At 32.1% G+C, this 23,852-nt stretch overlaps 1 protein-coding gene across 3 annotated transcripts in view; it reads left to right on the forward strand.

The window, feature by feature from the left end:
* Positions 1 to 23,852, forward strand: part of EPS8 (EGFR pathway substrate 8, signaling adaptor) — a 232,425-nt gene that overhangs the window by 178,495 nt on the left and 30,078 nt on the right. For all 3 annotated transcript variants that reach the window (XM_074268960.1, XM_074268958.1, XM_074268959.1), the window contains 3 exons: positions 8,827 to 9,010; positions 15,165 to 15,298; positions 22,087 to 22,195. In XM_074268960.1, the coding sequence (XP_074125061.1) occupies positions 8,827 to 9,010; positions 15,165 to 15,298; positions 22,087 to 22,195 (427 nt within the window). The remainder of the gene's footprint in view (positions 1 to 8,826; positions 9,011 to 15,164; positions 15,299 to 22,086; positions 22,196 to 23,852) is intronic.

The raw sequence follows: 23,852 nt of genomic DNA on the forward strand, positions 1-23,852 counted from the left end.
CAGGGTAAATGAAATTAGCAGAACCAAAAAAATCAATACATACAAGGACTACAACTATGTAAATAAAGAGATAAAGGAAAACTGACCTCTGAGCATTTGGAGAAAAAAATGATGATCCTGAAGAACAGATATTGAAATATAGCTTTTTCCTTAAGTCATAAAAATAAGGGACTTGCTTTCTATTTGGAGTGTTGGTTTTCTTGTCGAATATAGTTTTTGTAGTAAGTGTTTATGCTTTATTTTTTTTCTTAGTTACATGAAATGTTTTAGTCTAGACTAGAGGATCTGTGGAATAGTAGGCATTTCCAAAAAATGACTTTAAAATGTAAAAAACAAAAGACCCTAATTAAATTTACATTCCAAAAAATTATCTGTTCCCTTTTGTTTTTTCCTCTAGGATTCACTCAATATATAGTTCATGTTCTTAATGATTTCACAAATATCAGAAAATTATCTCATATGTAAATGTAGTTGTTGATAGATAATATAACATTTCAGAAGCAGTGCTATTCATTGTCTTTCTAAACATCTAATACAATCTCCGCCTTCAAATATCTTAAGAATACCCACAGATTTTTCTTGGATGTATTTGGTCTTATCCAATTGTTCTTAACAACTCAATTTACTTAAGTATCATGTTTATTTCCTCATAAATCCCACTATTAAGTGATGTTTTTGCAGTTCAAATGTGATTGTTCCATTGTCTGAGAGGATTAAAACAGATTTCATAGAAATACTGACATATTCTTTCCATTTTTCATCCATCTTGCAATCAAATTTCCAGTTTTATCTATTAATTTATTATTTATTTATTAATTCACATTAGATAGTGGTATACTTGCAGTCTTTTACTGAACTTTTTTTCTGTCCTTTCTTTTCCATTCCTGTTTGTAGTTTTGTAAGTAATACTACTTATTATTTCCATTATCTTCTTCCCTAAAGTTTTAAAGATCAGTTTTATTCTAAACAAATGTTGATTTTGGCTGCCATATCTCTTCATCTGGTAAAGAAATCAAATATTTTTGGCTTGACATGCTTTCCAGGCTCTTATGGTTTCCCTAAGTTTGTTTATGACATTACTTAAACTTCTGTAGGAAATGAAGACAGTCATACTTAAGGTTTTTACCTATTTCTTCTTTCTTAATGTTAATTACCTTTTTTGAAGAGATAAGGCAGAACTAGCATATTTGCCCATAATTATCTCCTAGTCATCATCCTGGTTTAATGATAATTTTGATCTTTCATATAAAAGTTGTTTCCAAAATGACTGGTAGTAATCAATCAGTTTCTATCTTCTAAGGTAGACTTATTTTCATTTTTGTGATAGTTTCATGTTTATAGTTCACTTTAGCCACAGGTCTTCAAATCAACTATTGTCTAACCACATGTCCTTGAGCAGATTTGTAGATTTTAGTAAAAAGTTGGAACATACAATATACAATTGGAAACAACAACAAAAATTAATATGATCTTCAACTTTGTAAAAATTGATGTTTTCAGGAAAAGGAAGTTGATATCCTACCCCATTGTATTCTGTAGTAATCCAGTCAAGGTCTGGGGTGATTGCCCTTTGAGTTCAGACAAATAGATGTACAGGAGTAATGTTGTAGAGATAAAAATCTATAAGACTTGGCAATTTATCAGATGTGGATTATAAAATAGAGATTTGATGAGGATTTTTCTGAGGTGGAAAATTGTTGTTGTTATTTAGTTGATTTTTTTATGTCTGACTCTTCCTGACCCCATTTGAAGCTTTCTTGGCAAAGATACTAGAGTGGTTTGCCATTTCTTTCTCCAGCTTATTTTACAAAGGAGGAAACTGAGGCAAATAGGGTTAAATGATTCACCTAGGGTGACACAGTTAGTAAATTTGTTAGGCTGGATTTGAACTCAGCTGTACCTAACTCTAAGGCCAACATTCTATCCACTGCATCACCAACTTGCCCCTGAGCTGGAAAACAGACTTTTTTAGTGAGCACTCTAGCAGATTATTATTGGGCTAGATTGCATCTGGGTCTCATACTGGTAGAAACCTCACAGACCATCTGGTCCAATCCCTTCATTTTACAGATAAGGAAACTGAGGCCCGGAGAAGGAAAAACAGGTCAGGAAGTGACAGGAGCACTACCTAGTAGTGATAATAGAAGGACCCATAGAGGCCATCTAGTCTAACCTCATTTTGTAAAAATCCAGGAACTAGAAGAGGAACCATAGAGGAAAGCATTTGAGGTGAGAATCAGAGGAGACAGAAACATCACTGATAATGTCTTCAGGTTATACTGTAGATACTGGACAGAAAAAAAAAGAAATGAGTGCTTCAAGAAACAGATCAGTAACCCTGCATGGTGATTTAATATAATAGTCATAAGAGATGTCAATTTGGACAACTGCTAGAGTTCTCTCTGTGCATAGAGAAGATTATCCAGAAATTTTTTTGTTTACCTTAGTAACAATGTCATTGTTCAAAAGATATAGGAGCTTTTCTGTAGTGGCAAGAAACAGGAAACTGAGTGGATGTCCATCACTTGGAGAATGACTGAATAAGTTCTGGTATATGAATGCTATGGAATATTATTGTTCTATAAGAAACAATTAGGAGGATGATTTCAGAGAGGCCTGGAGAGACTTATGTGAACTGAATGAAGTGAGTAGGGCCAGGAGATCATTGTACACAGCAACAGCAAGATTATATGATGATCAGCTCTGATGGACATGACTCTTTTCAACAATTCAGGCCAGTACCAATGGTCTTGTGATGGAGAGAGCCATCTACATCCCGAGAGAGAACTAAGAACTGAGTGTAGATCACAACAAAGTATTTTAACTCTTTTAGTTGTTGTTTGCTTGTTTTCTTTCTCATTTTTGCCCTTTTTGATTTGATTTTTTTTGTGCAATATGATAATTGTAGAAATATGTATAGAAGAATTGCACATGTTTAACATATATTGGATTACTTGCCATCTAGAGGAGGGAATGGGGGAAGGGAGGGATAAAATTTGGAACACAAGGTTTTGCAAGGGTGAATGTTGAAAATTATCCATGCATGTGTTTTGAAAATAAAAATCTTTAATTAAAAAAGTTAAAAAAAAAAGAAAAACAACTGATAGTCAAATATATGCACCAAAAAAAGAAAAGAAAAAAAAGATAGGAGAGCTAACATCTGAACTTGATTACCATAAAAATTTATGTACTGATAAATGAAGTAGAAATGACGAGAAGTTTTGGCAAAGAGGATCATTTCTTCTTATAATTTATGACTGAAAAAAGTGAGAAAAACCAAGAAGAGTCTGACATATGTGCTAGAAAGCAGATATCAAAGGACATGACTTAATTAAAATTTTTAGAAATCACCCTAGTAGATATGGGCTGTTCCCAAGAATAAAATTAGGATTCTACAAAGAGAAACAATTTTAATGAGGAAGAAAGGGTACGGTTTCCTTAAGAGACGAAGTATATAGAGATTTTCATCAATCTTACTTGATTTTAAAAGTCATATAGAGAAGAGTGAAACAAATATGGACAATAGAAGAAAAATACTAAAGTACAGCAGAGTAGTGCTTGTTAATTAGTTAATTGTTAACTAATTAATATAGTAAACATAGTCTGGGAAATATTTTAAGGACAACAAAAAGTTTTTTTGTTAATGGCTGTTTTTGACTAAGTGGAGGAAGAAAGGAGGATCAAAGAAGAAATAAGAATATAGCTTGGGGTGGATGAAATCACAATTTAAGGGAGAGAGAAAGCAGAGCTTCTTACTTCATTTTTCTGTTCTATTTTCTTATCAAGAAGAATGACCATTAGATTGACAAGAGATTGTTCAAAATGATGAATAGCAAGTTGACACCTAAACTAAATAGGCAGAGATAATACAAGAGCTCTTAGCTGTTTTTGATGAGTTCAAGTCATCCCAGCCTCAGACAAACTACTTTCCAGAACAAAGTGGCAAAAGTGATTGCTGTCAGGAGTCTTGAAGAATTAATGGAGAGTTGTTCAAGTCTGAAGAAGAATGAAAGAGTTCTTAAAGCACTAGGGAGGGGTGAATGTTTTAACTTTTTGAAAAAAAAAAAAAAGGAAAGTGAATAGAAATGGCTGTCAGTCTATAGATTGATAAAGTTGAGTTTGATTCCTGACAAAATTGCAGAAGTTATTCATGAACCTTTAGAAAAAGAGTTGGTGATCACAAAAAACAAAACAAAACAAAAACAACCGAAAAAAAAAAAAAAAAAAAACAACAACAAAAAACCCTGCATGGCTTCCTCAAGAACAGAGTATACCATACTAATCACATTTCTTATTTGGATAAGGTTATTTGATAGATCAGGGGAATACTGAAGGCCTAATTTTCCAAATTTTCACAAAGTATTTGACAGTATCTCAGGATGTTCTTATATAAAAGAAAGGGAAAATATAGGTTTTCCTTTTTCTGCCTTTGTCAGCATGCTGAAGTCAAAGGCCACACAGGATTCATTGTTTTGTATTTCTTTGTTTACAAGATTGTCAAAGGATTTATATTTATTGACCAAGAATTAGGAATGCATTTCTTTATTTAATTATAATAATTGGCATTTACATAAAATACCATTTTAAGGTACTTTAAGGTTCCTGAACTTTTTTTAGAAAAATTAATAATTTTATATGTATTTTTGAAAATTATTTTTATTTGATCACAAAACTCTGAGTTAAGTGCTAATGATATTATTATACTTACTTTTATAAATAAAGAAAGTGAGACTTTAAATGCTTGCCATCACATAGCCAGTATTAGCAGTGATATTTAAACCAAGGTTCATAGTCATAGTTCAACATTTTTTCTCAATACCAGATTATTTCTTAGTCATACTATTCCTCAAAGAGCAGAATGAGCCCATCTCTGAGTCCATACTGCAAAGCTTTCTAGATTAGTGCAGGGTTTCTAGTCCACAAGCAATGCCTTTTAAGAACTTATGATCACACCATTCTGTGATGGAGCATAAGAATAAAACTTATGTAGGGAAAAAAGCCAAAGTTAAGTCATGTAATATAATTGCAAAGCTAGTTCCAACCTCAATCTTGCTTCTTACTTTCTGTGTATTCACTCATTTTTAGTCAAGTCTGGCTATTCAAGACTTTATTTTTTTTTGGTGGGGCGGGAGGAGGGTGCAAAGATAGTGGCATGGTTTGCCATTTTCCTTTCCAGTTCATTGTATAGATGAAGAAACTGAAGATTAAGCCACTTGCTGGAGTCACACAGCTAAGAAGATGTCTTCATCTTCCAGTCCTACTATCCAGCTGTGGTACTCTCTCTGTAATTGCAGACAAGTTCCTTCACTTCTCTGAAAATCATTTCCTTATTTTTAAATTAATTTTTAAAACAAATGGTGTGAGTTAGAGGATTTCTAGAGTGAATGTGAAAAAGTAATTAAAGAAATCAGATTATGACTTGTCCATATTGGCCTGGTATATATTTAAATATTTAATCTATATTTAATTTCTATATCTTTTTGCATTTTTCTAAGAAAGGAATTTTTATTTTAAAAATTCTCTCATTTAATGAAATTTAAATTTCATTCTCCTGTTTCCTTTCTCTTGGTCCCAGTACTAGAACTCTCATTTTCATTCATTAATATTAGAATTCCAAGAATCTTTTCCTAGTAATTTCCTAGTTTCTTTTCTCTTTTCCATCTAATCTCTCTTCTAAGTAATCTATCTCAGAAATCTTTATATAAGCTTCCTGTGACCATATCAATATTCTCTTATGAGATAAAATATCATTTCAGTAGCTTTTAGTGTATTTTCTTATTTGATCTTTTCATAACTGTGCTGCCACTAATTTATATTTACAATTGAAATAACATATAAATCATACAATTTCCCTTTTCCCTTCATTCAGTCAGCATTTATTTTAGATAAACATGGAATATAGTTTCGATCAGAAGAAAACATTGAATATAAAAACTTACAAATTCATACAAATTGCTTTAAAAATGCAAAAGAAGTTATTTATTGGACCCTGATATTATGGATAGAGAGGCAGTGTAGTAAAATAGTTAAAGGACCAACCTCAAAGCCAGGAGATCTGGATTAAGATCCTGCTTCTGATGTATCCTGGATGTGTGTCCCTGGGAAGATCACTTTCAGAGTTCTAGATAATTCTCCAAGGTTATAAGTTATAGAAAAGGTGCCAATCTGCATCGATAGGGGAGCTTCTTTCACTCAAGAGTTCCCTAGGCTAAAGAAATCTTTGATCTAATCTTTTAGATTGCATCATGCGAATCATTTTTTAAATAAGAAGATTGTTGTGTCAACAAACTAGCATTTACTATGTGTCAGATACTGGTCTTAATGCTAGAAATAAAAAGTAATAAGAGTCAGTTCTTACTCTCAAGAAGCTGACAGTTTAATGGGGAAAGAATGTGCTAACAACTATATACATATTATTATATGCAGATAATGAATAGAGGGTTTGCACTAGGATTGAGGAGGAATGAGATAGGCTTTTTACAGAAGGCAAGACTTTAGTTGAGGCTTGAAGGATTCTAGGAAAGTTAGGAGACAGATGTGAAAACAGAGTTCTAAAAGCCCAAAGGGCTATCAAAAAGTGCATACTCTTTAACCCAACAGTGTCTCTATTGGCTCTATAATCACAAAGAGATCATAAAAGGGAAAGGGACCCAAATGTGTAAAAATATTTGTAGCAGCCTGTTTTGTAGTTAAAAGGATCTGGAAATTAAGTGGCTGCCTATCTGTTGGGGAAAGGCAGAATAAGTAATGGTATAAGGATGCAATGGAATATCATTGTTCTATAAAAAAAAAAGATAAGCATGAAGATTTCAGAAAAGCCTAGAAAGATTATATGAACTGATGCTGAGTGAAGTGAGTAAAACCAAGTGAACATTGTACACAGCAACAAAACTACATAATGGTCAACTGTGATGGATTCTTTTTTAACAATGCAGTGATTCACGGCAATTTCAATAGACTTGTGATAGAAAATGCCATCTACATCCAAAAAGAGAACTATGGAGACTGAAGGTAGATCAAAGCATAGTATTTTTTTAACCTTTTTTGTTTGTTTGCTTTTTTTCTTTCTCGTGGTTTTTTTCCCCCTTTTGATCTGATTTTTCTTGTGTAGTATGACAAATATGGAAAGTGAATAAAGGAAAAAAATCTGGAGCCCAAGTAAATGTTGTTCACCTTTTGCAAAGGTGAATGTTGAAAACTATCTTTGCATATATTTGGAAAAATAAGGGACAACAAATTTAAATATTTATTAAATAACTGAGCTATGATAGATTTAATAGACCTAGGAGTAGTGCTTGATAAGTCTTTTTTCTATATAACTTTATTAAATGTACTGAACCTAAAATTAGCAAAATTAATTTGCTCTGTATTATCTATATCTTTAAAAAAGCAATTGTTTATTTCAGATCAAAATTGTATACAGTATTTTGAGAAATAGAAGATATATCTCTAAGGTACCATTAGTGAGCCAAGGAATGTATTGCCAAACTTGTGACCTATGGATAATATGAGCTTTTTATTGAGCAAATGATAAATACTAGAATGTACTACCTCTCTCATGCAGTCACCCCAAGGCTCAAAATTCTTAGATTCTGAGATATGCAGTTGATAGATGTTGTCAGAGCTTTAACTAATCTAGAGGTCCTTCTATACATTTTGAGACCAATAGCCCTTGACTAAAGTGACACAATAAGTGAATTTTAGACATAGGACTTTTAGATAATAAGCCACAACAGTCAGTATACATACATTAATTGGTTTATAGCATTATGACATTGTGCAAGAAGAATGAAGCCCTGTAGCTAGGTGAATATTAAGATTCAACCAAGCTGGATAGGAAAATCAAATACCATAGTATCTGGATTGTGTAAACACAGGAAAAGGCAAAGTAGCACTGGATACACAAACATTTCAAAGGCTCCAAACAGACTCATAAGCAAATCAGATTGACCTATAAAGAATAGCTCCCTTGAACTGCCTTAGGCAATGGATGATCAACATGAGGAAACTATTCAGATATTTAGGGATCATGAAGAAACTCACAGAAATATTAGAGTACATGGTACATATTTTAAAATAGTAATCCATGGTAAAAACCAAGTCAAACAAGATAAAGAAAAAGAAATGACAGTAAAAAAAAAATTAGAAATGTTAGTTTGATGTTTATTTCTATGCTTCATAAATGAGAAATTCCTACATGGCTAAAGAAGTAATTATTCTTTTACTGAATTGCTTGGCAATAAATTGGGACAGATTATAATTACAAATGCATTCTGTGGCTTTTTCCTGATTAGAATTTGTCTGGTTTATATGTTGATGTATAATCACCTTGATTCATTTTAGCAATCTGCATAATTTTAAAGATGTAAATCTTATGAGTATTATGGAATATGTGTCCTTTCATAAAAGATAATTCAATTGTTGGAATATGCTTATCCTTTATATTGGCATGAAACTAGATCAGATATTGAAATTTTGTACAGTATTGTAAAAATATACTAAATTGTAATTCTTCATATTGATTTAAAAAACCCTTAAAGTTGTCATCAGAAAGTAGAGTCAATAGAGAAATGAAATTCATTATTTAAGGTAATGTAATGTGAATAATGTATAGGATATTATATCATTTACTTGTGCTTCTTCCTATGTATATTGTTATGTAGTTATTTAAAATATTGTGAACATATTTTATGTCATGAATTTTTGGGGGGATAGAAAAGGGAGAAATAATTATAAGCAATATTCATGTCTTGGATATAGTGTGTACACATATGATAAAAATGATCTTAAATGTAATTGTTTACATGTCTTATATTTTTCTTTTAGAGCGGAGTGGCCCAAAGAACAGTTTATTCCACCCTATGTGCCACGGTTCCGCAATGGTTGGGAGCCTCCTATGCTGAACTTCATGGGAGCACCAATGGACCAAGATCTTTTTCAGTTGGCTGAATCTGTGGCAAATGTAGCAGAGCATCAGCGTAAACAAGAAATGAAAAGACTATCTATAGAGGTGAGAATACTCTATATGAGTTAGGACCAGGTTGTTACTAGAAGCAATCTGGGCCCACTCAAGTTTGTTGAAAAAGGAAATGATGTGGTCATACTTGTGCTTTAGAGAAATCATTTCATCAGCTGTGTGGAAAAGGGATTAAAGGAAGAAAAAACATGAAGTAGGCATACCAATTTGGAGACTGTTTTCATAATCAAGCCAAAGCTGAGGAGAGCCTAAAGGAAGGTAGTGGGTGGGTGAGTAGAGAGGAGGCACATGTGAATCATGTGGTGGAGAAAGAAATGAGAAGATTTGCCAACTGATTGGATATGTGTAGTGAGAGAAGGGGTAAACAATGAGGGATAAAACTGAGATTATGAACTTGGGTGACAGGAAGGATGGAAAGAGGGAATAGCACAGAAATAGAAATAGTTTAGTCACAGGATATGTTTTGGAGGGAAGAAGCTGTTATTTTAGATAATATTGAATTTAAAGAAGGGAAGAAAGGTACAGAAGAGCTGTAGACAGAGCCTTTAAGTACACTCAGAATTAAGAAAGCATGATGTGAATGATGTTCCAGTAAAGTAGAATGGGAAGAAATAGTCTGACAGGGAGAAGGAAAATCCAGAGAGATCAATGTTTATAAAAACTCAAAAAGAGAAGATTATTTAGGGAGAAAAAAGTAAATAAACAGTTCCATGTTTTGCAAACAGATCTAGAAGTCTGAAATCTTGAGAAAAGACAATCATATTTTATAGTTAGGAGCTCCCTAGTAATCTCAGAGATAACTATCAATAAATTGATGAGGTTAGAGGTTACAAAGAGATTAAGAAATGAGAGGAGTAGAAATACAAGCAATGAATGTATATAACTTTTTTTTAGCTTTTGTCTGTGAAAGGGAAGGGATAGTTTGAGGAATTGTTAGTGTACAGAGCATCAGGTTTGGAGTCAGGATGATCTGAGTCCAAATATGACCTCAGACACATGTAAGCTGTGTGGGAAAATCAAAATCCCCTTTTGCCTCAGTTCCTCATTTGTAAAATGGAAACACATTGGAGAAGGAAATAGCAACCCACACCAGGCCAGTATCTTTGTGAAGAAAACCCCATGGATGAAGTTCATAGGATCATGTTTAGTTGGAATTGACTCAACAACTAAAGAGCAACAATAAAAAGGTCATTAAGGATAGGGAAAACTCAAGAGTATTTATAGGCATCAGGGAATGAGTCCATGTTTAGGAAAACTTGAAATAAAGAGAAGTAATTGTGGTTATTATCTACTAGAAAAAAAAATGGGAGGGAGACAGAAACAAGAGTACATGTAAAAGAATTGGCCTTGGTAAAAAGAAGGGGCTCCTCTTCCTTAGAGACTAGAGTAAAAGAGGAATGACTGAGGGATGGTATCCAAGAGTTTAGAGATGTGGAAAAGGAGAGAACAAGTATGTCATTGTAGTTAGACTCCAGATACCACACATGAATCATGAGTTAAATGAAACAAGAAGTCATACAATGATATGGGAAACAGGTTGTCACACCTAAAAACATGTATCCATTCATTTCCTTTTTTTTCTGTACCTATTAAATATGGCAGCTATGGAAGTTGGCCAGATAGAGAGAAAAAATATGGCTATCATATCCCAATACTATGGAGATTCTGTGATGTCCATAATAGGTATTTTTTTTAACATTTTTTGTATTATAGCCCTCTTCTCAGAATAATTATTTTAAATGTATAAAATAAATATATAAGATTCCAAAAGAAAACTATAAAACTATAAAAAAATTCCAAAAGAAAAATATTGAACATCTATTAAACATTAAAATTTGAAAAACTGTTTTAAAAATATGAAAAAACAAACAAACATAGATCCTGGATTAAGAGCCTTAATCTTGAAATCTAAGCTAAAGGTTGAGATATATGACAAGAAATGTAAGAAGAAAAAAAAAAGAAAAGGTAGGAGTATTAGGATAAGGAACATAGAGGCACTTTGAAGTCAGGGAGGAAAACCTTTGATTAACAATAATTATAAACTTATTATAAGAGACACAGAAATTCCCAAATATATTGCCTGTAGTATTTGAATTGCTTCAGTGGCTCTTAATTGATGATAATAGTAAATTCATTATTGTCACTTATTCAGAAATATTTACTTTGGGAGATAAAGAGGAAATTATATGATCTTTTTTTGCAAATCACATAAGGTTCCATAATTTAAAATACTTTTTGTTGCCATATTTTCTGGAAATATTGTTTTTCCATGACCTTCTCTGTCTTGTTAGAATAATAAAGCGACCACTAATTTGAACCAAATTAATTCCATTTTGCTGAGTGACAAGCCAGAAGATCTAGATTAGATAAATAAGATCAAACTGGAATAGAAAGCACTTCTCACATTCTGTTCTCTGATTTCACTATCTAAAGAACAAAAAGTAGATAATTAGCAAGCAGTCAATTTGAGTGCTACTCAATTCTTTCAATAAATGTCCCAATATAATTGTTTAAACACTCAGATGAATGAGTTAGCAGTAGATAGTAATTCACATCTGGTTGCATTATTTTTAAATAGGAACATATATCTAAATTAAGTTTCTATTATCTGTTGTCTTGTAGACTAATCTGGAGCTATCACCAAAATGGAATGAACTACAGAAAATGGGCTTTAAAAATTAACATATAGTTTTTAAAGAAGAAAACAAATTAAAAATCTGACTTTCAATAGTATGTCTATTCCATTCTTTTCATTTATATTGACATTTAATGGTCACAAAAATTGTTTTTAAGCTCTAGCTGTAAATGGCTAGTGAAGAGGTAAATCTTTTCCCCCTTTATTAAGTAATAATAAGATTACAGTAATTGGGGATTAGTTAGCAAACATATATATATATGTATATATATGTACATATATATCCTCTCTTATTGTTTTATGACTAAATATTCCTATGAAATTTCTTTCTTTTGGAAGTTTTTCTAGAAAGAAATATGATCAAGCATGGATCTTTAGTCATAAACATTAATTGTTGATATCCCCAAAGGTTCTTTCTTAGGACCTCTTTTATTCCTAAACAATGGCGATTATAATCTTATCAGGTCCCATAGATTCTATTATATCCTTGCTGATAGTTCTCAGATCAATGAATCCTGACCTTCATCATTAGTTGTCTACTGGACATTTCAAAGTAGATCTCCCATAGGTATTTCAGTCTCAAAATCTCCAGAACAGAACTCATTTTACTCCAAATTCCCTCCTCTAAACTTCCCATTATCATTAAGAACACCACTATCCTCCCAGTTACCCACATTTGCAATCTCTGTGTCAGCTTGAAATCTATACTCTCAACCTACATATCCATTCAGATGCCAAATACTTGGGTTTTCTACCTCTATAAGATCTATTGCATACATCCCCTTTCCTCCTTGCTCACAGGTGCCACCCTATTTCAGGCTTCTCATGATCTCACCTCAACTAATACAGTAGCATTTTGATATGGGTTCATTTCATTCCAAAGCACAGGTTTGACCACTTTCCACTTCAATTCAATAAATTCCTATTATCTTTAGAATCAAATATAACTGTAATTGGCAATTAAAGTCCTTTATAACATAGCCTCTTTATGCCTAATTTTCTCACATATACTATCCTCAGTAGTATTCTGACTGCCTTCATTTCCTCAGCTATATAATGGGGACCCTATTATCTACCTCATAGGATTATTGTGAGAAGATGAGAAATATTTGTAGAATGCTTAATATAGATCCTGGTACACAGGAGGCACTTAATAAATGCTTGTTTCTTTTCCTGCACCCCTTTCATTTATTTTATGGTCTCTCCATGCTGACCCACTTGCTATTTGTTATATACAACTCTTCATTGTCTGTCTTTATGCTTTTGTACTTATCTTTGCCCATTCCTGAAGTGCTTTCCTTCTTTGCCACCTGCTCCTAGGATCCCTGGCTTTCTTCCATATTCAGCTGCAGTGTTACTTTCTGTGGGGGATCTTATTTGCTAGTACTCTCACATCTAAAGTTAAGATATATCTACTCCTTGTGCATCTTGCTTGTTTTATTTCTTTTTTCTTTTAACTATTTGGAACTAAGCTCCTTGAAGGCAGGACTGTTTTTTTTCCTGTTGTTCATTTTCAGTACCTAGTACTGTTTAGCACATAGAAAACCCTTAATATATGCTTGTTCATTGCTTTAAGTAATCAAAAACTTTCTTGCTTTATGTCTCTAAAATTTAATTTTTGTCTAATTTTTCCTCACCAATAAAATTCATACTGTAATGACATATCTTAAAATGTTTTTGATCATGTAAACTATTTTTCATGTCATGCATAAAAATTACTGTATCCCAATAATTGTTGTTGTTGTGATCCTAATTTTTTAATATAAATTCCCTAAAGTAGCAGAGGATGCAGACATAAACCTGAGGAGCCATTAAATTGTTCCTAGATTAAAAAATAAGCTAATTATGCATGGCAGAGTGTGTTTTATTGCATCTCCAGAGACAAAGAGAACAGGGAGGGAAGAGCTGTGATGATTATCTATAGCTGGTCATCTTCCCCCTCAGGAAGGACAACAACATCCATTAGTGTTACTATAGTAACAAGTGCTTGTTCAAAATTATAATTGGTTTAAAAAATAATGAAAAAAGAAAACACCACTAACCACATTTTTAGAAGACTCCAAGGCTTGAACTTGGAAGAGAAGTAGATCAAATAAAAGTAATTTCTAAAATTTAATGGATGTATTAATTCCATGACAAGACAGTCTTTGCTATGGTAACTGAATTCAGGACCACTTTTTAAATGTAGGTCTTAAGGCATTCCTATTGTATTTCGGCATTGTAAATGAGCACCGGAGAGTGACAGATTTGTACCTTATTGGTACTACTTTTGTACTCTTTTGGCCAGAGATAGCATAATTTTTTATCATTAAAGGTTGTCCTTTGTATCACTCTATTCTCTTTCTTCCTCCTAATGCCCTCCACCTGCCTGTCATTTTTGAAGTCCACAGAAATGAGTGATTTGAGAACTTTTAGCATCAAGACCAGATCATTATTTTAGATATCTTTGACTGTTATGGGAGAGATCTTTTATAAGCTCCTGAAATTTCACTAAAAAAAATCTTTTATCTGCCAATAAAGTAAGGCCAGCCCTGATCCTAACCATAACTCCCCTCTCTATTCCTGTTATGGTTAGATTAACTAGAAATAGTAGAACTAATTCCTTCATAGAAATGGCTTTGATAAAGGAAAGATGGCTTATATGTATTACTTCTCACTTAGTTTAAATGTCTTTCCCTGGGTTTGCTCTTTTTAAAACAGTGGGAATTCAGAGAAAATATTTATGATTTTGCTGATTCACCATATTCTATAAAATTGTCTATATAATATTACACTATAATACTGTTCTGAAACCCTGGTGGAAAAATTTGTTTTTCATCATGTAGAGCAGAATTTTATTTAACCTAGGATCCCAGAAGGATTCTATGACCATGAAGGAGAGAAAAATTATATCTTTATTTTCACAAACCTCTAGCTAAAATTTCGCATTTCCTTCAGTCCTGAATGTAGGCAACAGACTGTAGTAATGCATAGGCTTCGTCAGACTGTCAGAGAGGTCTTGTGACATAAAAAAAGTTAAGAATCTCCAATTTAGAGTGAAGATTTTGCATTTATATTGATGACATATTTGAAGGCATACCTGTGATAAAAATATAATCCCAGTATGTCATAATTAGCTAAAAATAACTATCAACAGGTGAAAATTGTATCCTAATTAAATGAATACCTTTCTGGGATGCGATGTGTTAGAATCAAATCAAACCAGCTCCAGCTGATTGTTTAATGTTCAATGTGGACATTTACATCTATCTTCAACATTGGCAAATGTACATAGATTAGGGGTTGGTTTATTATTTTGTTCATTCTCTACTCTTAAGAAAATGATGCATATTAAATTAAATTTAATTATTTTTAATAATTAATAATGCACATTAAACTGAAAAGTATTTTGTGCATGCATTCCCCCCCTGGAGATCTGGTTAAATATTTACAAATACATACCTGATTATAGGTACTTATTAAATGTACTAGCATTATTATATTGACATTACACTTATATGAAATAATAATTTTGTAATAATTTCTCATCTTTTTTTTTAATCTGTCTTTCAGCATTCTAATGTACCAGAGCATCCTCCACCTGATGCATATGCATTCAATAATACAGCTCACAAAAGAGGGCCTCAGCTGGACCAAGGGGAAGCTGCCCATGCTTTTAAGCAGACTTATAACCACCATGTAGATAGGTAACATTCAGTGACCACTGAGAATTTGTGCTTGTCTTTTTTTTTCCTGCCAACTGGTAGTGATATAATCTCTGCTTCTGTAAATTCAGTCTATTAATAATTTAAAAAACATCTTTGATGTTGCTGTTAGTGGAGATATGATCTATGTTCAAGTCCTTCTTCTGACATATACTGGCTTTGAGATACTGGGCAAATCGCATGATTTTTTAGCACTCTGGGCAGTTTGCTAGGTAGCTCATTTAGACCTGGAATCAGGAAGATAGGAATTCAAATACAGCCTCAGACACCATTTAGTTATGTCACTCTGAGAAAGTCACTGTCTTTTCATATAAATGTAGATACGTAATATCTATATTATACAATTTATTATACACTATATGTATTATATATTATATTATACTATAATAATACCTGATTCCCAGAGTTATCATCAGAATCAAATGAGATAATATTTGTAAGATCCTTTGCAAACTTTAAAGTGCTTTGTAAATGCTAGATATACTAATAAACCACATATATAACAGCTAGTTTCTATTATTATTAATCATTATTGTTAATAATTATCATTACTAAAGTTTCAAAAACAATGCTGATCTAAATTTAAAGAGAAATTCTACACAAGAATTAGCTTTCTATACAAGTGAAATCATAGGTCATAAATTCATAGATTTAACACCAATTGTTGTCCCTTACTATTTAAGGGTTGATCATTCCTTTGAAAAAATGGCATTGATAGTGGGAGAGGAGAGGAAGAGAAATCACTTAATTCCATTCTCAGTGTAAAATATCTTTTTTGATGAGTTTGCCTTTTATTAAACTATATACCTCTATTAGAAGCAATGAGTTAATTAGAATTTAAAATATAAGTCTCTCCAGTACTTTTTTGTTTTCTCAAGTTGAAAGAACAGAACTTCACTATTGGAATTGGGATAGAAATGTTTATACTTGTAGTTTTATATACATATGTTTGTTTCTTTGTTTTTCTTTGAAAGTTTTACTATTTCAAAGAAGTCTCTATTTGTTTTTACATATATTGCCCTTCTTGAATATTTTCTAGCAGAGAGTCAAAAATAGGAAGAGGGGAAGAAAGCAATTGATTCAAACTGATAGCACCCATGCACTTGTTATTTTGGAAAGGAAAGAAAAGCAAAGGAAGATAGTCAAGTAGAATAGTGGGAGAGCCAAAAAGATCCCTGATTTTTAAATGATTTGTATTCACTTAGAGGTTAAAAAATATATAATTGACAAAACCATAGTACAATCTTATCCTTTGTAATTTTCTACCCAAACATTGAATTTCAGTCAAACTCAAAGGTACTTTTACTATCTCATCTTTTCAGTTCTCTCATCTTTTTATTTTGCTTCTTTGTAGATTAATTTAAGATAAACTATTCTTAATTTTTTTGCTCAAATTTAATGTCCTACATTGCAATTTTTTTCAGAACATATATGATGATTAAGATTTTTACTATTAAGTTGAATTAAATTGCACGAATTTTTGTGTCATAAATTTTTTTTTGTGGTATAGGAAAGAATTTGAGAAAGTTTTTAAGAAGTTGTTTTTTCAGTAAAGTTGAACCATTATCCAAATACAGTAATAGTAACAATAGTAACTCATTTCATGTAGCACCTTTAATTTTCTAAAACATTTTCCATATATTATCTCACTTTAGCCTCAGTATTATATTATTATTCCTATTTTGTAAATGTGGAAATACCCAAAGAAGTTATTTGTCCATTGTCACAAAGCTAATAAACAATAGGAAAAGTCCATTTGCTATGCTACATTGCTCTGGATTAGCAAATAGGCTGGTGTATATTTAGATTAAATATACTTTGGGAGTTCTAGAGATCAGTGATATAATTCAACTCTTTGGAATCTTTCAATTACTGTTATTAGCCATAGTCAATATTTTAGAGTTGTTTTTTCCACGATAATTTTCCATAAATTTTTAAATATGTAACATTAGTGATTAATTACTTTCCTAGCATTTGTATTTGGTAGCTCAACAGAAGATATTTTAGAAAGATTTTCGCAATATTTGCATAAAAACAGAGAAAGCTGAATTCAGCCTTTAGTCCATCAAATAGGCTCTGGGTTCATACAATCTGGGCTCCAGGTTTTTACTCCTTTTGTTTTTGTTTGTGTTTTTGTTTTTAATTTTGTCCTGTTCAGACTTCTCTCTGGGAAATCTCAGTTTATAGCTCAAGTGTAACCTCATAGATCCATCAATCAAAAAGCATTCAGTAAGCCTACCTGTTAAGTACCAGGGACCATTCTAGACAATGGGAAAAATATTATCCTCAGGGAGCTTACATTCCATGAAAAGAGACAATATGTATATCAGTAAGCATACTTCTAAGAAGCAGAAGTAGAGAAGGAGCATATTAAAAATAGGAAAAACTACCACTGCAAAATCACAGAGATAAAGACATCATTTAATGGGTTCCTACATCCAATACAACCACTCAATGTGACAATACAATTTACAAGGTGCAGAGCTGCCTTTATTGAATCCCATGAAAAATGTAGACAATGCATAAAGGACTCAAAATAGCTCGTAAATATTTCTACGCTGCTCTATTTCTGATAAATTCTACCTTGCCTGACGTGTCCCCTATAGTCATAACACCCTCCAGAAGTGCTGTGAAAGGAAAAAAAAACTCAAGCTTGTTATGAGGATCTTTTAACATTTTGGTGAGTTCGCTTTGAATTCCTTTCCCCCCAAAAAACAAAAGAGCAAACAACAACAACAAAATTTAAAAAAAAACAAAAACAAAAAACAAAAACAAAAACAAAAACAAATAGGCATCTAGTCTTATAGCACTTCCCCCTCAGAAGGGAAACAGACTGTGGACTTCTAAACAGCCTTTAAAATGCCCACTTTTCTCCCATACAAGAAGGCATTCTGTATGCCTTTAGGGTAATACTGTATAAGGAGTCCTTATCATAAAGGAAATGAATTCAGATGTGGCTAGAGAAGTAAGACCTTAATCATTCGGTCTATACTATTCAAATAAATTATGGTAAAGATGTAAGATAAAGTTCAAGTTTCCCCTTTCCACTTCTCCATATTATTGCTTAAATTTCATTGCAGCTCTTCCAGATTTGGGAGCCATTTTCTTTTCTTTCTAAGAGACTTTCATTGTCCAAGAAACCCTCTTCTCTTAGTAAAAACCTGGAACTCCTAACTTCCTAACTTGGCTTTAAGAGGTGATTTCTCCTTCCCTACCTCTGCTACCCAGGAAATATGCTTTTTTTTTTTTTTTTTTTTTTTTTTTTTTTTTACTAGAAGACTGAATTTGAGGATTAAATTGCCAGGAACCCTCCCTTTTCTAGAAGGCTGGGTTTTAGACATACCAGACACTTTCAGAAATATGGGTTTTAAAAAATACTTATATCAGAGGGTTCCCTTTCCTACAGTTGTTATCTCCCTGTTTTAGTCTGTCCTCCAGAAAAGAAAAAAAATCTCCCAAGGACAAAAAGGTCCCAAGCAGATAATGAATAATCTCTTTTGTAATCCAGAAGGAAGAATTAGTCCATTCCACAAATCTATTCAACAAAAATCCAAGCCAATAATTTCATTCATTATCCTTGAGTTCTGTCCCTCCAGGAAGTGCTAGGAAAGCATATTTATACCTTCCATCGAAGACAGAATCAGAAGTTCCAAAGCCTCACTACTCTAAGGAACCCTCTTGATCAAGTCCATACCCTTGCAGGTGTTTTTAATCTTCTCAATAGGTATCAATATTCATAATCACATCCTCTACTGGAGAAATTTCCTTAAAACCCCAAATATAGAATTGTCACTTTCTAAAGCCCAACAAGTTGATCAAGAAGTTCTTATAACCAATCCACTAGCATCTGTACTGTAGAAATTCAAAGATCTCTGAAAGATCTTCTCTTGTTTAAAGTTCAAAGAGAGATTTAGCATCTTGATCACAATTATTGTACTACCATAGGATTTTAATTATTTGCCAAGAATGAAGTACAGATAGTATATGAAATCTATTCACTGATCAGTGAATTTACTGTGTTGTGGTTTATACATGACATTTGAATGATTATTTAGAATCTGGGGAATAATTTTAGAGTTCTTTTTAAACTGCTAATTCAATTTCCTTGCCTTTCACATTTAACATAAATATCAAGCTCATTATTCTTGTTCTGAATGAGAAATTGAAATTACATGTTCTGATACATTATAGATTTTTATATGAAGTCCTGGACAGAACTAAACTTATTTCTAATTGTTATTTTTTGGTTGACTACATCATATGGCCCCATAGAACATTGAATTATTTCTCTGAGACAGGTTGAAGGCTTAAACTGGCCTTAAAGAATGCTGCTATAGAAGATTTTGTTTGCCCAATTACAGTGAAAAAACTTCCCAGAGAGTGTCTAACATTTATCTCATCTTTTGTTCACAATTTGGCACATACTCAGTTAACTGTAATAACTAATTACCCCAGGATAGAAGGGTGATATAAAGGAGAAGAGATGAGCAACATTGATTATAGAGAAGGAAGCATGTATAAATGAAATATGGATAATAATGCTATTTATTTAACATATCTTCTCTGCCTAACTTTGAACAAAGTAGTAACTATAACTGTGTAATCTTAAATTATCTATCTAACTTTTGGAGGATTCTGATAATAGTAATAGCTAGCATTTACATATCACTTTAAGATTTGCAAAATGCATTAGTAATATTATCTCATTTGATTCTCATAATCCTAAAAATAGATGCTATTATTAATTCTATTTTTTACAGATGAGAAAACTGAAGCAGAGAGAGATTAAATGATTTGTCCAGGATTACACAACTAGTATCTGAGATTGATTTGAATTCAGATCTTCTAGACTCCACGCCCAATGTTGTATGCATTGTGCTACCTTGCTGTTAACCTGTATGGAACTGTTAGACCATTAAAACCTCCAGATCTTTTTCTGATAAACTGCTATCTGGCCATCTGTCAACCTTGTCTTGTACTTTTGAAGTGGAATTTTTCTAAAAATAGTCAATATATTTACCCTATATTAAATGTGGTTTTTTTTTTGTTGTTGTTGTTTTGTTTTTTGTTTGTTTGTTTGTTTGTTTTAGTTTGGCTCAGTATACTTGTCTGTCAAGAACTTTTTGAATCTTGATTCTGACATCTATCATTTTAGTTTTGTGTCACTTGCAGTTTGATTAACGTTCCATCTCTGCTATTCTCTGCATTTATCTCTGTCATTCATAATGGTATTAAAAATCAAATGATCCAGAACATATCTCTGGAACACTCCATCAGAAGCCCTTCTCCAAGTTAACACAAAATTATTAAAATTTGGATCCATCATTCAATTCATTTAAATTTATCCTAATTCTGTTATCATTTACTCTGTTTCTATTTTTTCATAATAATGGCCTGAAAGACTTTGTCAAATGCTTTGCTGAAATCTGAGAAAACTATGTCAACAGCATTCTCCTGATCAACCAATCTAAAAATTAAATGTAGATAAATGTCAGTTACCATTTATAATAACAATTCTAATTTGGCAAAATGTTTTTTATTTACATTCTTGATCTTTTATTGAATTTTGGTTATTTTTCAAAAATCATTTAAAATTTAAAAAATTCATTTGGTAATTTATTGGATAGGAAATTGATCTGTGATTTCATGAATACTGGGAATTTGTCAATCAGAAATTCCCTCTATTGATGTAGATCAGTTCCACCTCTATAATTTATAATTTTGAGAGTAGACAGATTCTTAGATTATTCCTCTGAATCCCAGATTCCAAATCTAAAAGTTCTGTTTTCATATTTTATTGTCTTTTGGTTTTGCTTTAATATTTTCTGTATGGTAGAATTTTTGAGCTTTATTTCCTATAGGGTTTTTAAAAAATTGTGTCCAAATTCTATTCTGCCATAAAATCTCTTCTTTAATTTTTTTTTAATGGAGAGCTATATTTTTCTCTTTATCTCATCCTCAATTGGGGGGGTAGGCCTTCCATTCACTCTTAAGGATTTTTTTTGCCTTTCTGTTTTCTTTTCTTGAATTCTAACTGTAGTTTCTTTTTCTTTTGGAGCTTTCTTCTCACAATTTCTTAGCCTCATAATATTTTCTTTATTGTATTAGACATTTGTTTTCTATTTTCTCTTAGTATCTCAGATTTTTTCTCCATCTATGATATAAATTTCTTTTTTTCCCTTCTTTTACTTCCAATGGGAGAAAGAGTGGAGAAGAGACACCTTTCTTACTGCTTTGAAGTGATGAAGGACAATCTTATTATAAGATCTCAACAAAGTTGAGTGCTGAAGTTCCCATTTTAAAAAAATCTATATTTACTCTAATTCAATATATTTACCTATTCAGTATCATATTCATGACACAGCAAGTTGGGTTGGCCTTTTGTTTACCTTGTGCATAACTCTTTTCACAGGCCTTGTGAATAATTTGGTTACGTAGCTTGAATAAGTAGAACCCATAGACGAATCAAAATCCTTCAATTAATAGTAAGCATTAAGCAGAAAATTTACTTGATTTAAGTTTTAATTTCATCCATTTTGTTAAAAATTCTAATGAACTTTTACCTATTTGCTAAGGAACAAGAAAGTAGAATTAAAGAAGATAGGGAAAAGATATGAATGAATAATAACCTAGATTATTACATCTTGATAGTTGTAACATTTAGCCCTAAGAAATATTGTATTCAACTGGAGACTCCCTAGATAATTTCCTTTTGATGGACTTTTTTTTTTTTTAAAACATCCAGCAGTAATTTTTTTTATTTGTTTCAGGAATTATGACCTACTCAAAGCCCCTACCAAGAAATATGCCAAATCTAAGTATGATTTTGTGGCCAGGAACAGCAGTGAGCTTTCTGTAATGAAGGATGACATATTAGAGGTAATGGTATCTTCAACTCCTACTGTAAATGATAATTATAATAATGGTAACAATGATAATTGTCATTTACATAGCACATTAAATTTGAAAGTCACTTTTACACACTGTCTGAACCTTGCAACAACCTTGGGAGATAAGTACTTATACTTAAAAAAAATTGTTGTTCTTATATTTATAATTAGCTTATTATTAAGCTGAGGATATAAGACTAAGTTCAAAGCTGGCTTACCATTATAAGTATATGGTTAATTAGAGCCTTTATCTTATTTCTAGACATTCAATTAGATAAAAACTCTCTCTATATATGTCTATATATCTTTTCTAGTCCTTTATTTATTTGAGAAGCCAATTATCTTTGTTTTGCTGCTGAGTGTGAACATATAGGATGAAAAGCTCCAACAATATCTCCCATGAACCATTTGAAATTCAGTTTTAATAAAAAGTTAAATCTGTTTTTTCTCTTTTCCATCTACTTTTTGTGTCTGTCTAATTCATCAAACATTTATTAATTGCTTGTTGACTAGAAGGCCCTGTTAAGTGCTAGAACTAAAAAGGCAAAAATGAAATAGCCTCTGCACTCAAGGAATTTATATTTTACTGGGAGAAATAAAAACACTATAAAATAAGTAAATATAAAACATATCAAAAACATGAACATAGAGTAATTTCAAGAGGAAGCCAAGCCTGTACCAATATCTAGGAAAATTGGGAAGGTCTTCCCATATCGGGGAAGCTCCACCTGAGCTATGTTTTAAAGGAATTTAGTGGTTCAATGAAATCAAGGTGAGGAGGGACATCATTCCAGACATGAAGATCACCTCATGGCAAATAAACAGAAACAAGCAGTGAATTAATATGTACAGGAAACAGCTACCAGGTCATTTTTTATCATAATAGAAATTGTGAGAGTATTCTGAACTAGAAAAGTAGGTTAGAGCTATATATTGTGAGAGGGCTTCGAATGCTAGATTGAAGATTTTGTATGTTGTCTTGGAAGACTATAAGGAACCTCTGGTGTTTGAGCAGTGAAGTGACATGGATCTATTTTAGGAACATCAATTTGGCAGCAGTGTGAAGGAGTGATTGGAGAGAGTAGATAATGGAAGCAGAAACCAATCGAGATTCTTTTACTGTAGTAGGGGTGAGGGATAATAACGACTTGAACAAAAGCCAAGTAAGTTAAAAGAAGGGGAGAGAGACCAAAGATGCTTTTGAGGTCAAATCTGTAAGATTAGGATACTGAATAAGTATGGGAGTTTGAGAAAGAGGAACGAATCAAAAATGACTCCAAGTTCAAGAATGAGAATGATTGAAAGGTTAGTGGTGTCCTGAATAGACATAAAGAAGTTAGGAGTATGGTTTTTGAGGAAGAAAATAATAGCTTTTATTTTGGATATATTAGATTTAAGATGGTTATGGCCATTTTAATAGAAGTCCTTTCCAGAAGACAGTTAGCAATTATTAGGCTTATCAATACAGATTTGGAAGTCAGCTGCAGAAAATTAATATTTGTACCCATTATTACTGACCTGATTTAGTTGGGGAGGTTAATAGGAAAATGAAATAATATCATTATAATACTCTGTGTGATAGAGAGATTTATTTAGATTTTTACTTAATTAAAACTATCTGGATTTTTTGGTGTTCAAACTTATGG

This window comes from Sminthopsis crassicaudata, chromosome 5, assembly GCF_048593235.1.
Source record: "Sminthopsis crassicaudata isolate SCR6 chromosome 5, ASM4859323v1, whole genome shotgun sequence".
Lineage (NCBI taxonomy): Eukaryota > Metazoa > Chordata > Mammalia > Dasyuromorphia > Dasyuridae > Sminthopsis > Sminthopsis crassicaudata.